This window comes from Hyperolius riggenbachi, chromosome 8 (assembly GCF_040937935.1).
Source record: "Hyperolius riggenbachi isolate aHypRig1 chromosome 8, aHypRig1.pri, whole genome shotgun sequence".
Classification (NCBI taxonomy): domain Eukaryota; kingdom Metazoa; phylum Chordata; class Amphibia; order Anura; family Hyperoliidae; genus Hyperolius; species Hyperolius riggenbachi.
The window spans coordinates 258,240,960-258,255,911 of NC_090653.1; the positions used below are offsets into that span (position 1 = coordinate 258,240,960).

Here is a 14,952-nt window from a genome sequence, read left to right on the forward strand (position 1 = left end):
ATGCCATTTATTGACTAACTTGAAAGAATAAGAGTAAGGCCTTGTTCACATTACAAATCGCTAGCGCAAGTGCTGAACAATTTGCTAAGCGCTTTGCGCTTAGAAAATGGTTTTTCTAAGCACTTTTATGGAGCATTGACTTTTTACACTTCCTGATGTCAGTCAGGAAGTGAACTCTTTGACCCGGAAATTAATAAATACAGCATATTTATTCATAAAAGCACTCAGGAAATCTTAACTCAAAGCGCTTTATCAAGTGCTTTGCAATTTCCCTATACTTTCTAATGAATCACAAACGCTCAGAAAATGGTGCAGTAGCCGCGTTTGCGATTCAATAAAAAGCACATCGCTCATGCGAGAACTAAGGCGATTTTTAAAATTGCCAGCGCTTAAAAAAGAGCGAAATCGCTCTACGTTTGAACAAGCTTTCGGCTGTATAGCCTTTGTCGGGCTTCAGGGCTGGAACCCACTAGAGCGATTTTTTTTTTTTGAGCGTTTAGGGAGGTTTTCAAAACGCTAGCGATTTCCCTAAACGCTCAGCTAATTGATCAGCCAAATCCCACTGGAGTGATTGCGATTACCAAAAAACGGAGGACATGCAGCATTTTTGAGCGTTTTGTACTAGCGTTTCTGCAACGTACAGTATATAAACACTGGTGTAATCGCTCATAAATCGCTATACAGAGCGATTTGCTAGCGTTTTTTAAATTACTGCACACTGTAAAAACAAATGATAATTAATTGAAAGGACCAATTAAAATTGCTAATCACAAAAAGCTTACACTTTTTTAAAATCGATACCAAAATCGCCAGATAACGCTCATGAAATTGCGTACAAAACACTCATTAAAAACGCTAGTGATTTGTAGTGGGTTCCAGGCTTCAGGCCTGTTTGCTTACAAACTGATGGGACAGACAGCTATATACACGCAACATCAAAAGGGGATACAACAAACAAGAAAATACTTTTTTTTTAAATCTATTTCAATAACTGATACACCTAGTGGATGCTTTTCCTCTAGAGTGCCCCTTTAAACATTGGCTGCGCGGCTATCGCATCCCTGTGTGTAGCGGGTCACCCCTCGGCTGCCGTCAGTGTATCAGCCCGTGTCCCCTCCTCCCTGCACCGAGGTGTAGCGCTCCAGCACAGCTGCTTGTCTTTGTAGTCAGGGAGTGGTCGGAGGGAGCTGGGGTCATGCTGTTTCCTTCCCTGGGACGAGGCTGTGCCTGACAGGACTGTCTTCTCTCTCTCACAGGCAGCTCATCTGGGCGAGGAGCAAGGATGCCTCTCTTCTTCAAGAGACAGAAGCAGAGCGGGGAGGCCAGGAAACGGCTGGAGTATCAGATGTGTCTGGTAAGTCCCTATCCCGATGGAAGGACCTGCTCTCTAGCTGATGAGGCTGGTCCGCTGCCAGCAGATGAGCTCATGTTATGTCTTGTGTGAATAAGACTCAGGGCAGCGCCAGATACAGCTATTAGTATTGCAGCGCCTGCTAGATGATCGTTCTACACTTACTGCAATTGTGCGAGTCGTTATTCATCTCATAACTGTGAACTAATCTGTCTGGAGCGCCGCTTCGCTTATCAGATCTCTCCACGGACGCAATGTCTAAGCTTTATATTAGCCAAGCACCTGTTACCTCCTTTCAAGCACACCTGAAGTGAGATGGACGTGGAGGCTGACATATTTACAATAATACAATAACATTTGTAAAGTGCTTTTCTCCCATAGGACTCAGATCTGTCTCAGATCAATACAGGGCTGCAGGCTGGACTGTTTTACAGAGGCAATAGTCAGGTGTTCATAAATGCCAGACTAAGCAGGTGGCTTTTCAGTCTGGACTAAAATGCTTCCAGGGATGGAGCTGTTCTGATTGGGTGTGGCAGGGAATTCTGAAGTGTAGGGGGCCGCATGACAGAAGACTCTGTCTCCAAAGATTTTGAGGTGCACTCGGGGGGTGACCAAGTCATTGGTTACTTTTGATCTAAGGTTGGGGGGGGGGGGTGATGCAGTTGCAACAAGTCCTTCAGGTACCCAGGGCATTGTTTCCTTTTACACAATGCACATTGCCTGGCTGTCCCGCTGATCCTCAGGCTCTCGTTGGTCTTATTGATGGGAATCGGAAAATTATTCCCACTCGTCCACTCGGCTTCTAATCGATAAAGGGATCGATTTTGTGAAGTTCTAATTGGAAAATCGATCCCTTTATCGATCCGGAGCAGTTTGGACATGTACACACAATACAACTTCCTGTCAGATTACCCATCGTTTGGGCGGGAAATTGCATCATTTGTTCCCAGCATTACCCATAGACCCTGGACAAGCATGCAGATCAGATGTTTTTCTTTAAGAGACTCTGTAACAAAAAATAGGTCCCCTGGGGGGTACTCACCTCGGTAAGGGGAAGCCTCAGGGTCCCAATGAGGCTTTCCCCACCCCTGTAGCTGCAGGCAATTCAGTGCTGGCTCCCCCAAAGTCTCCTGCAATCCTCCCCTGACAAGCCTGACAAGCGCTGATTTATTTACCTTCCGGGATCCAGCGCAGGCGCAGTAGCGGCTCTTCCTTCGGGTAAGGCGGAAATAGCCGAACCCGATCATATCCGCTCTACTGCACAAGTGCAAAAGGACTCCCGCCTGTGCAGTAGAGCGGATCGATCGGGTTCGGCTATTTCCGCCTTAAGGGAGAGCTGCTACTGCGCCTGCGCCGGATCCAGGCAAGGTAAATATTTTACATTGCCGCACTTCGGGGGGCTGCAGCTGGACAACGGAGGGACAGAGGAGGACGGGGGAAGCCTTGTTAGGATCCAGAGGCTTCCCCCTCACTAGGTAAGTACCCCCCAGGGGACATTTCCTCCATTACAGGTTTTCTTTAAAGGGAGCCTGAAGTAGGGATGATCAAAGATATGCAAATTCTACCGAGTTGATGCAAATTTGTTCACATTTTTATGCAAATCTATGCAGTTTGAAAATGGACCAATCATTTTAAACCTGGGTTTAAGTTGAGAGGTCCATTTTCAAACTGAATATATTTGCATAAAAATGTGCATAATTTCGGAAGCACTTGCATCTCGTTGATCACCCTTAGTCTGAAGTTAAAATGGAAAAAAACAAAACAAAAAAACAGATCCCTAATGAGAGGGAAAGCTCTGGTTCCTATAGAACCTTCCCATTACTCTCATGGTCATCGCGTTCCAGCGCTGTACCCTCTGTTAGCAGTAAGCTCTCTTTTCCACAGACAGTTGATAGGCAGTGAAATACCTCTCAAACTCTCACAGCTGTCTGCTACTGCCTGGCAACTGCATGTTGCTGCCTGGCAACTGCTTGTTGCTGCCTGGCAACTGCTTGTTGCTGCCTGGTATCTGCTCACTGCTGCCTGGTAACTGCTTGTTGCTGCCTGGTATCTGCTCACTGCTGCCTGGTAACTGCTTGTTGCTGCCACGTATCTGCTCACTGCTGCCTGGTAACTGCTTACTGCTGCCTGGTATCTGCTCACTGCTGCCTGGCAACTGCTCACTGCTGCCTGGCAACTGCTCACTGCTGCCTGGCAACTGCTCACTGCTGCCTGGCAACTGCTCACTGCTGCCTGGCAACTGCTCACTGCTGCCTGGCAACTGCTCACTGCTGCCTGGCAACTGCTCACTGCTGCCTAGCTATACTGGGGTAACTATGCTAGCTATACTGGGGTAACTATGCTAGCTATACTGGGTTAACTATGCTAGCTATACTGGGTTAACTATATATACTACCTATACTGGGGTAACTATGCTAGTTATACTGGGGTAACTATGCTAGCTATACTGGACTAACTATGCTAGCTATACTGGGCTAACTATGCTAGCTATACTGGGGTAACTATGCTAGCTATACTGGGGTAACTATGCTAGCTATACTGGGGTAACTATGCTAGCTTTACTGGGGTAACTGCACTAGTTATACTGGGGTAACTATGCTAGCTTTACTGGGGTAACTATGCTAGCTATACTGGGGTAACTATACTAGCTATACTGGGGTAACTATGCTAGCTATACTGGGGTAACTATGCTAGTTATACTGGGGTAACTATGCTAGCTTTACTGGGGTAACTATGCTAGCTATACTGGGCTAACTATGCTAGCTGTACTGGGTTAACTATGCTAGCTATACTGGGTTAACTATGCTAGCTATACTGGGCTAACTATGCTAGCTATACTGGGGTAACTATGCTAGCTATACTGGGGTAACTATGCTAGCTATACTGGGTTAACTATGCTAGCTATACTGGGTTAACTATATATACTACCTATACTGGGGTAACTATGCTAGTTATACTGGGGTAACTATGCTAGTTATACTGGGGTAACTATGCTAGTTATACTGGGGTAACTATGCTAGTTATACTGGGATAACTATGCTAGCTATACTGTGGTAACTATACTACCTATACTGGGGTAACAGTCAGTCAGTCTGGGGTCAGGAGTACAGCCAGGCAACAGGCATTGTTTTAAAGGGAAATAAATATGGCAGCCTCCATATCCCTCTCACCTCGGGTTTCCTTTAACCACTTCCACACCATGACATTTTATGCTGATCTGTGCAGCGTGGGCTCTCCAGCCCACAGCACAGATCAACTAGCAGCCAGGGCGATCAGACTTCCCCCCTTTTTTCCCCACTAGGGGGATGTCCTGCTGGGGGGGTCTGATCGCCGCCGGCTGCTTGCGCTTGCGGGGGGGGGCTCTTCAAAGCCCCCCTCCGCAGCGCTTCCTGGCCTCCTTCCTCTTCCCTCCCTCTCCCTCCCCCTGTGAGCGGCGCAGGACGGAGTTCCGTCCTGCGCCGGATAGGATAGGCTTTAGCCTATCAGATGCCGGTGATCCCCGGCCAATCAGAGGCCGGGGATCGCCGATCTCCTCTACGGCGCTGCTGCGCAGCAGCGCCGTATACATGTAAACACCGGGGAAGATCTTCCCCGTGTGTTTACATTTACCCTGCGAGCCGCCGATCGGCTCGCAGGGTGTTCACGGAGACACCCTCCGTGAGCTGACATGGAACGGCCGCTCATACGAGCGGCCGTTTCCATGGTATACACTTCTGGATTCAGGGGCGTGTATATACGTACCGAGAATCCGGAAGTGGTTAAAGGGAGTGTCTAAGTAAAAAACAACAACAAAGATCCACTTACCTGGGGCTTCTTCCAGCCCGTGGCAGCCGTCCTGTGCCCTCGCTGCAGCTCCGGAGGCTCCTGGTCTTCTTCCCTCACCAGGTCGGGTTCCGGGTCGGCGTCTTTTGTGCTCCACGGCGCGGGTTACGTGACTTTTTTACTTGGATGTTTCCTTTAAGTTATAATGCAGCAGGACAGCTTAAGTGCACGCCAAGATGGGCAGGAGTAGAGCTCGGACTAAGGACACAAAGATAGATAACTTATTAACCAAAGTAAAAAGGTAAATTTCAGGTTGTGCTCTGAATGTATTGATGATGGCACAAAGTAAAACAAAGAAAATAAATGCAACCAGGGAAACTCCAAGCTAGTCCCAATGCCGGTAGGGGAAATGTCAGTTACTTCAGTGGGTTCATACCACCTCCAGCCAACTGGGCACTTGTCAAACAATTGATGCTTTATTTTCTCCAGATTGACACAGATCGCACATTTGAATACAATCCTGGTGAGACAGGTGTGGGAGGTTGGAGTACGAAGGCTTATGCCTGAAACCCCAGGTTGGGAAAAGTTGTTTTTACAAGCAATAAACCAACTTTCTCTCCAGTGTGTCTCAACCTGCGTGTTTCCAACAACTGATGCAGTCTGCACAATTTTGGTTTTTTGTGCTTTCCGTAGTTAGTCCTGTGAGAAGCCCCTTGCATGCCTGACGTATGCGGAAGTGTGCAGAGAACACCAGGGGTCTGGCAGAAACATATGGCTTGATTGCTGCAACAGTAGCTTATACTGCTTGGAAAGAAGTAGTATGCGATCAGCATATTTGGGACAATCGGTTTCCCACCTTGGACTGGAGGAGAACTGTATGATGTCCTCAAAAAATGGTCGGCTGGAGGTGGTATGAAGCCACTAACTTTTTCCCCCGGGAAGATATACATTCTAACATTTAAAGAGAAACCGTAACCAAAATTTGAACTTCATCCCAATCAATAGCTGATACTACCTTTCCCATGAGAAATCTTTTTCCTTTTCACAAATGGATCATCAGGGGGCTCTGTATGGCTGATTATTGTGGGTGAAACCCCTCCCACAGTGTGATGTCAGGACCATGATTCTGACATAATACTGCAGGAGCCTTGTTGCATTGTGGGAAATAACAGCTTTTTACAGCTGTTTCCAGCTGCCAAAAAAGCAGCATCTCCTTCCACTGACATCCCCTGCCAGCAGTAAAAATGTCACCATGTGATAAATGACAGAATGTAAATCAGGGAGAGGAAAGATTTTACTATAGGCAAACAATGACTACCGGTACATCATTTATACATAATTATTGTAAAAATTAATTTTTGATTACATTGTTTTCACTGGAGTTTCTCTTTAACCACTTCGGTAACAGCAGCCTCTGCCCCTCTAAGAACCAGAGGTTGCGGTACACTAAAACGCTGCATACCGACGAATCACTGCAACAATCCATCGCTCCCGCCGGTCATGCCGCTCTGTCCCCGCCGCAGGCTGCTCTCTCTGTCGTAGCTATGACGGCAGAGCGCTGTGCGCCGGTCAGGAGCCGCTTTCATTGGCATCTGACCCTGTCACTCCATGTAAGCCAATGGGAACGGCTTACAGTAATGACAGGGCCAGGAGCCAATGAAAACGACTCCTGCCCGGCTCACAGTGCTCTGCCGTCATAGAGACGCCAGGACGAGCAAATTGCGGCGGAGAGAAAGGGGCGAGAGCGGCGGGGACACGCGGTGTATGGGACGTAGAGCTTACGTCCAGTCAGAACCGCAGCGCCCCCTGCCCAACGTAGATTTATACTGTGTCGGTCCGGAAGAAGTTAAGGTTGTACATACCTTCCCTAACAAATCTCAGCAGTAGATGAAATACGCTGCTGAGGCGTACATATGTAATCACCGCCGATAGACTTGGGCGCAGGATACAGCGGTATATGGCTGATCCTGCTGCTGCACAAGTTCCCGGCCGTATTAATTACTATTCCCCCTCCATGCTGCCACCATGGATAGTGGGGGAATGATATAATTCGGCTTCCAGCGATTGCTGCAGGCCGAATTATTGTGGTTTTTTTTTAAGCAACCTCGGCTCCGTCCTCTGACGGCGCTGACGTTACTCACTGAGCACTGCTCAGTTGTGATCCCTTTTGTAGTCTATGGTGGCCCCGGCTGCGTCCAAATCTAGCAGTGCCGAAAAACACTGCTCCGGGGAGGACTGTTGTGCTAAACTACATGTGACCCAGCAGAGCCAATTAGAAGTGGTGTATACTGGGAATTTTCCAGGGCTGTGGAGTCCGAGTTGGAGTCAGTCAAGGAGTCGGGGCAATTTTGGGTACCCGGAGTCGGAGTCTGGGGTTGGAGTCGGAGGATTGTTGTACCGACTCCACAGCCCTGGAATTTTCTGCAGTGACACAAGAATGAGGAGCTGAGTGAGGCTGGTTTGTATCACAACATGAGATCTTTACAATTATGTCAATATTTCAGCCATGATTCCTGTAACATCAGTGTCTTGCTTCTTATTCCCCAGGCCAAGGAGGCCGGAGCGGATGATATCCTGGACATCTCAAAATGTGAATTGTCAGAGGTAAGCAGGACACACCGACTTTCCTGTGCAAAAAAAAACACAAAATAAAGGAGGTGGAGGTTGGAGGGTTACATAGTAGCAGTAGGGATGTGTACATACAGAAAGGGTATTGGAGTAATTTGGGTGCAGGAAATAGTCGCTAGTTTAATATCAGTAAAATAACCAATGTAAGAATGTTGGGCAGTGGTAATTCCAGTTTTAAAATATTGGTAAATTGTACTGATTTTTTACTAACGCTAAACCTAACCCTATTCTCAAACAAGTCCTCCCCCCACTGATGCCTAACCCACCCATGCAACAAACCCTCCCCAACGATGCCTGATCCTAACAGACACCCCTTCCTACTGATCCCTGAGCCTAACCTACCTACGCAACCAACCCCCCTCCCCCCACTAATGCCTGATCCTAACGGACACCCTCCCTCCTCCCACCCCTGCTGATACCTAACCCTGACCCACCCACACAACCCCTCCCCCACCAATGCCTAATGATAACAGACACCCCTTCCTACTGATCCCTGAGCCTAACCTACCTACTCAACCAACCCCCCACCACCATCAATGCTTGATCCTTACAGACACCCCTTCTTACTGATCCCTGAGCCTAACCTACCTATGCAACCAACCCCCCACCACCATCAATGCCTGATCCTTACAGACAGAACACCACCCATCGGGGTCTAACCATAACCTACCTACGCAACCAATCCCCCACCACCATCAATGCCTGATTCTAACAGACACCCCTTCCTACAGATCATTGAGCCTAACCTACCTATGCAACCAATCCCCCACCACCATCAATGCCTGATCCTTACAAACACCCCTTCTTACTGATCCCTGAGCCTAACCTACCATGCAACCAACCCCCCACCACCATCAATGCCTGATCCTTACAGACAGAACACCACCCATCGGGGCCTAACCGTAACCCTCCTACGCAACTAATCCCCCACCACCATCAATGCCTGATCCTAACAGACACCCCTTCCTACAGATCATTGAGCCTAACCTACCTATGCAACCAATCCCCCACCACCATCAATGCCTGATCCTAACAGACACTCCTTCCTACAGATCCCTGAGCCTAACCTACCTACGCAACCAACCCCCCACCACCATCAATGCCTGATCCTTACAGACAGAACACCACCCATCGGGGCCTAACCGTAACCCTCCTACGCAACTAATCCCCCACCACCATCAATGCCTGATCCTAACAGACACCCCTTCCTACAGATCATTGAGCCTAACCTACCTATGCAAACAACCCCCCACCACCATCAATGCCTGATCCTAACAGACACCCCTTCCTACAGATCCCTGAGCCTAACTTACCTACGCAACCAACCCCCCACCACCATCAATGCCTGATTCTTACAGACAGAACACCACCCATCGGGGCCTAACCGTAACCCTCCTACGCAACTAATCCCCCACCACCATCAATGCCTGATCCTAACAGACACCCCTTCCTACTGATCCCTGAGCCTAAACTACCTACGCAACCAACCCCCCACCACCATCAATGCCTGATCCTTACAGACACCCCTTCTTACTGATCCCTGAGCCTAACCTACCTACGCAACCAACCCCCCACCACCATCAATGCCTGATCCTTACAGACAACCCTTCCTACTGATCCCTGAGCCTAACCTACCTACGCAACCAACCCCCCACCACCATCAATGCCTGATCCTTACAGACACCCCTTCTTACTGATCCCTGAGCCTAACCTACCTACGCAACCAACCCCCCACCACCATCAATGCCTGATCCTTACAGACAGAACACCACCCATCGGGGCCTAACCGTAACCCTCCTACGCAACTAATCCCCCACCACCATCAATGCCTGATCCTAACAGACACCCCTTCCTACAGATCATTGAGCCTAACCTACCTATGCAACCAATCCCCCACCACCATCAATGCCTGATCCTAACAGACACTCCTTCCTACAGATCCCTGAGCCTAACCTACCTACGCAACCAACCCCCCACCACCATCAATGCCTGATCCTTACAGACAGAACACCACCCATCGGGGCCTAACCGTAACCCTCCTACGCAACTAATCCCCCACCACCATCAATGCCTGATCCTAACAGACACCCCTTCCTACAGATCATTGAGCCTAACCTACCTATGCAAACAACCCCCCACCACCATCAATGCCTGATCCTAACAGACACCCCTTCCTACAGATCCCTGAGCCTAACTTACCTACGCAACCAACCCCCCACCACCATCAATGCCTGATCCTTACAGACAGAACACCACCCATCGGGGCCTAACCGTAACCCTCCTACGCAACTAATCCCCCACCACCATCAATGCCTGATCCTAACAGACACCCCTTCCTACTGATCCCTGAGCCTAAACTACCTACGCAACCAACCCCCCACCACCATCAATGCCTGATCCTTACAGACACCCCTTCTTACTGATCCCTGAGCCTAACCTACCTACGCAACCAACCCCCCACCACCATCAATGCCTGATCCTTACAGACAACCCTTCCTACTGATCCCTGAGCCTAACCTACCTACGCAACCAACCCCCCACCACCATCAATGCCTGATCCTTACAGACACCCCTTCTTACTGATCCCTGAGCCTAACCTACCTACGCAACCAACCCCCCACCACCATCAATGCCTGATCCTTACAGACAGAACACCACCCATCGGGGCCTAACCGTAACCCTCCTACGCAACTAATCCCCCACCACCATCAATGCCTGATCCTAACAGACACCCCTTCCTACAGATCCCTGAGCCTAACCTACCTATGCAACCAACCCCCCACCACCATCAATGCCTGATCCTAACAGACACCCCTTCCTACTGATCCCTGAGCCTAAACTACCTACGCAACCAACCCCCCACCACCATCAATGCCTGATCCTTACAGACACCCCTTCCTACTGATCCCTGAGCCTAACCTACCTACGCAACCAACCCCCCCCCCCCCCACCATCAATGCCTGATCCTAACAGACACCCCTTCCTACTGATCCCTGAGCCTAACCTACCTACGCAACCAACCCCCCACCACCATCAATGCCTGATCCTTACAGACACCCCTTCTTACTGATCCCTGAGCCTAACCTACCTACGCAACCAACCCCCCACCACCATCAATGCCTGATCCTTACAGACAACCCTTCCTACTGATCCCTGAGCCTAACCTACCTACGCAACCAACCCCCCACCACCATCAATGCCTGATCCTTACAGACACCCCTTCTTACTGATCCCTGAGCCTAACCTACCTACGCAACCAACCCCCCACCACCATCAATGCCTGATCCTTACAGACAGAACACCACCCATCGGGGCCTAACCGTAACCCTCCTACGCAACCAATCCCCCACCACCATCAATGCCTGATCCTAACAGACACCCCTTCCTACAGATCATTGAGCCTAACCTACCTATGCAACCAACCCCCCACCACCATCAATGCCTGATCCTTACAGACAGAACACCACCCATCGGGGCCTAACCGTAACCCTCCTACGCAACCAATCCCCCACCACCATCAATGCCTGATCCTTACAGACACCCCTTCTTACTGATCCCTGAGCCTAACCTACCTACGCAACCAACCCCCCACCACCATCAATGCCTGATCCTTACAGACAGAACACCACCCATCGGTGCCTAACCGTAACCCTCCTACGCAACCAATCCCCCACCACCATCAATGCCTGATCCTAACAGACACCCCTTCCTACAGATCCCTGAGCCTAACCTACCTACGCAACCAACCCCCCACCACCATCAATGCCTGATCCTTACAGACAGAACACCACCCATCGGGGCCTAACCGTAACCTACCTACGCAACCAATCCCCCACCACCATCAATGCCTGATCCTAACAGACACCTTCCTCCTGTTGATTCCTGACCCACCCACCCACGCAACCCCTCTGATGCCTGATCCTAACAGACACCCTCCCCCCGCTGATGCCTAACCCTTAAGTGATGCAGCATTTGACTTGCTTATACTGTATTTTGTTTTATTTTTGTTTAATAACGATTTTCCATTTTTTTTAATTGGCTTTGCTTGCTGTGTTCTCACCTATTGTTTTCTGACGCCAGATCCCTGACGCTGCGCTGTCCATGTGCCGAGTCCTTCAGAAGAAGGTTAGTCACCATTTTCTCCTTCTGTGTTCAGTAAATCCACAGTAGAGTCCTGGTTATCCGGAATTTAACTAACCAGCTGTCTCAACCAACCAACACAGATCACCAGCAGTACTCACAGTGGTTAAAGCCACCTTCTTCGGCCATTTGTGGGCTCTGCTGTGCTTGCAGACTGGGTTCCACAGCAACCCCAAGGTTATTATACTTTCAATTACTGTATTTTAACATTTATGGCAGAGTTCCTGGCAGAGCTGTGGAATCCATACAGAAATCATCTGACTCCTCAGTTTATGAAACCTCCAACTCCAGGTACCCAAAATGACTCCTCTACTCCGATTCTTAGTCTAATTTTTACCAGACCTGTGGAATTGGAACAAAAATCAGTTTATGAAACCTCCGACTCCAGGTACCCAAAATTTCTCTGACTCTTCGACTCGGACTCCACAGCCCTGGTTTATGATCCATAAACTTGGTCACTCCCGGAGTGCACCTCAAAACCTTTGGAGCCATCACTTTTCTGTCATGCTGCCCCCCTACCCTTTGGAATTCCCTACCACACCCAGTAAAGACAGCCCCATCCCTGGAGCTATTCAAATCCAGCCACCTGTTTAGCCTGGCATTTGTGGACGTGTAGAATTCTTCTTCTGTACCAATTAACCAATTACTGGTCTGAGCCATGGTTATGCACTCTGAGGGCTTAGACACACTAAAAGCGCTTTTCTGAGCGCTTTTTGGCCATCAATGACTTACATGAAAAGATCGGTTTTACCGCTATTTTCATGTAAGTCAATGGGAGTTTTTTTTTAAGAAGCTCTCAGAAAGCTCTGATGGTCAAAAAGCACTCAGAAAAGCGCTTATAGTGTGTCTGGCTGAGTCCTACAGGAGAAAAGCGCTATACAAATGTTGTTTGTTGTATATCGAATGGGGCATAGAACTGTATTAGCTGAGCCTACTTTTAACATCGAGTCTTAAAGGACTTACGAGGCCAAAGGAAAAAAAAAAGTTCAGTACCTGTAGCTAATTTGAATGCACGGAGGATGCCATCTGCGCCCTCTGTGCAGTTTCGCCAGGGGATATTGAGCAGCGGGCTCAATATCCCCCCAGGCCGGCTCTCGACCCCACAGCCCGGGTCGGGCTCTCATGCCTCCTGCAAAATGTCCGCCCGAGTTGGCCGCGGCTGCGCAGTCCGCACAGGCGCGAGTGCGGCTGCGCAGCTCTGGGGCCTCCCCCCCCCCCCCCCCCAATCCATGCTGCAGGCTGTGCGGTCGGAAGCCGGCCCGGGGGGATATTGAGCAGCGGGGACCCAGCGAAGCTGCATGGAGGGCGTGGGTGGCGTCCTCCGTGCATTCAAATTAGCTACAGGTACTGAACTTTTTTTTTCCTTTGGCCTCGTAAGTCCTTTAACCCCCTTGGCGGTATGAAAAATACCGCCAGGGGGAAGCGCAACAGTTTTTTTTTTTTTTTTTTTTTTTTATCATGTAGCGAGCCGAGGGCTCGCTACATGATAGCCGCTGCTCAGCGGCATCCCCGCGCCCGCTTCGATCGCCTTCGGCGATCACCGATCAGGAAATCCCGTTCAAAGAACGGGATTTCCTGGAGGGCTTCCCCCGTCGCCATGGCGACGGGGCGGGATGACGTCACCGACGTCAGCGACGTCGGGACGTCATTGGGAGACCCGATCCACCCCTCGGCGCTGCCTGGCACTGATTGGCCAGGCAGCGCTCGGGGTCTGGGGGGGGGGGCCGCGCGCCGCACCGGATAGCGGCGATCGGGCGCGCGGCGGCGGCGATCGGGGTGCTGGCGCAGCTAGCAAAGTGCTAGCTGCGTCCAGCAAAAAAAAATTAAGTAAATCGGCCCAGCAGGGCCTGAGCGGCACCCTCCGGCGGCTTACCCCGTGTCACACACGGGGTTACCGCTAAGGAGGTTAAGCAACCAGAAGGCACACTTATCCAGCATCTGCCGATCCCCATCAGTGGCAGAGAACTGAGACTCTACTGTAATTTTTGTTTTTTGTATTTATACCAATTTGTTGCAGCTGAGAGCTGGAATTGATCTACATGTTCTCTGGGAGCTGATGGTTGGGATGACGGGCAGATTCGACCAAGAGACAAATTTCTCTCTGATCCAATCTGATTAGAGAGAGATCTGTCAGCTGCCCATACACCACAGGCCGATTCACCAAGTCTGCCACATCTGCCGCTGCCCACCTAGTGTACAAATGTGCCCCCCATGTGTACATTTATACATTTCCTGTTCTGTGTCGCCCACTGTGTGGTGCCCATCCGCCTGCAGTCCGGAATCCCCCACTCTTCCATTAGCGCTATACATTCCACCAGCGTATAGCAGGCTGTGACGTAAACATTCCACAGAGATGCACCTACCAGTACTATAGCTGTTGCCACCTGTGATATTTTTCAGGATGTAAATCAGGGAGAGGATAGATTTTACAATGGGCAAACACTGACTAAAATATAAATAAATATCGTAAACAATAAGCAATTTTATTTATTATGCTCTTTTCACTACAGTTCCTCTTTAACCTTCTGGGGACCAGCTGGGACCAGCTTCCTAACCCCCCATAAGGACCAGGGCATTTTACATGCTGGGGAGGGGGCGTGTTTGTATGGTCAGGCAGCTGTATCCCCAATGCAGATAGTGTCCCAGTATAACCAGGTGTCCTCCGTATTGCCAGCAGCCTTTACTCACCTCCCAGACTCCAGCTATGAGCAGCTCTAGCCCCCTCCGCTCTGGCCGGCATCCCCGCTCGCACTGACTCTAAGTTCCGGGTTGCGGCTTGATGACGTCATCAAGCTGGGACCCGACACTTAAATCAGAGCGAGCGGAGATGCCAGCCAGAGCGGAGGGGATCGCCGGGGGAACGGCAGGAAGGGGAGTCCCGTCCTCTCCTTTCCTCCTACCGCCGCTGCTCAATATTGATCACTACAATCAGTGATTGTAGTGATCATGTGATTAGGAGCCGATCGCGGTGGCTCCTGATCACTGAGGGGAGATGTCAGCTGTCATATGACAGCTTAATCCTCCCTCTCGGGCGCACACAAACGGAGCGGAAAGAGCAGAGGGCGCAAATC

At 50.0% G+C, this 14,952-nt stretch overlaps 1 protein-coding gene across 2 annotated transcripts in view; it reads left to right on the forward strand.

The window, feature by feature from the left end:
* Positions 1-14,952, forward strand: part of LRSAM1 (leucine rich repeat and sterile alpha motif containing 1) — a 149,413-nt gene that overhangs the window by 16,303 nt on the left and 118,158 nt on the right. For both annotated transcript variants that reach the window (XM_068248692.1, XM_068248693.1), the window contains exons 2-4: positions 1,257-1,354; positions 7,661-7,717; positions 11,822-11,866. In XM_068248692.1, coding sequence (XP_068104793.1) covers positions 1,283-1,354; positions 7,661-7,717; positions 11,822-11,866 — 174 coding nt within the window. In that variant the 5' untranslated portion in view covers positions 1,257-1,282. The remainder of the gene's footprint in view (positions 1-1,256; positions 1,355-7,660; positions 7,718-11,821; positions 11,867-14,952) is intronic.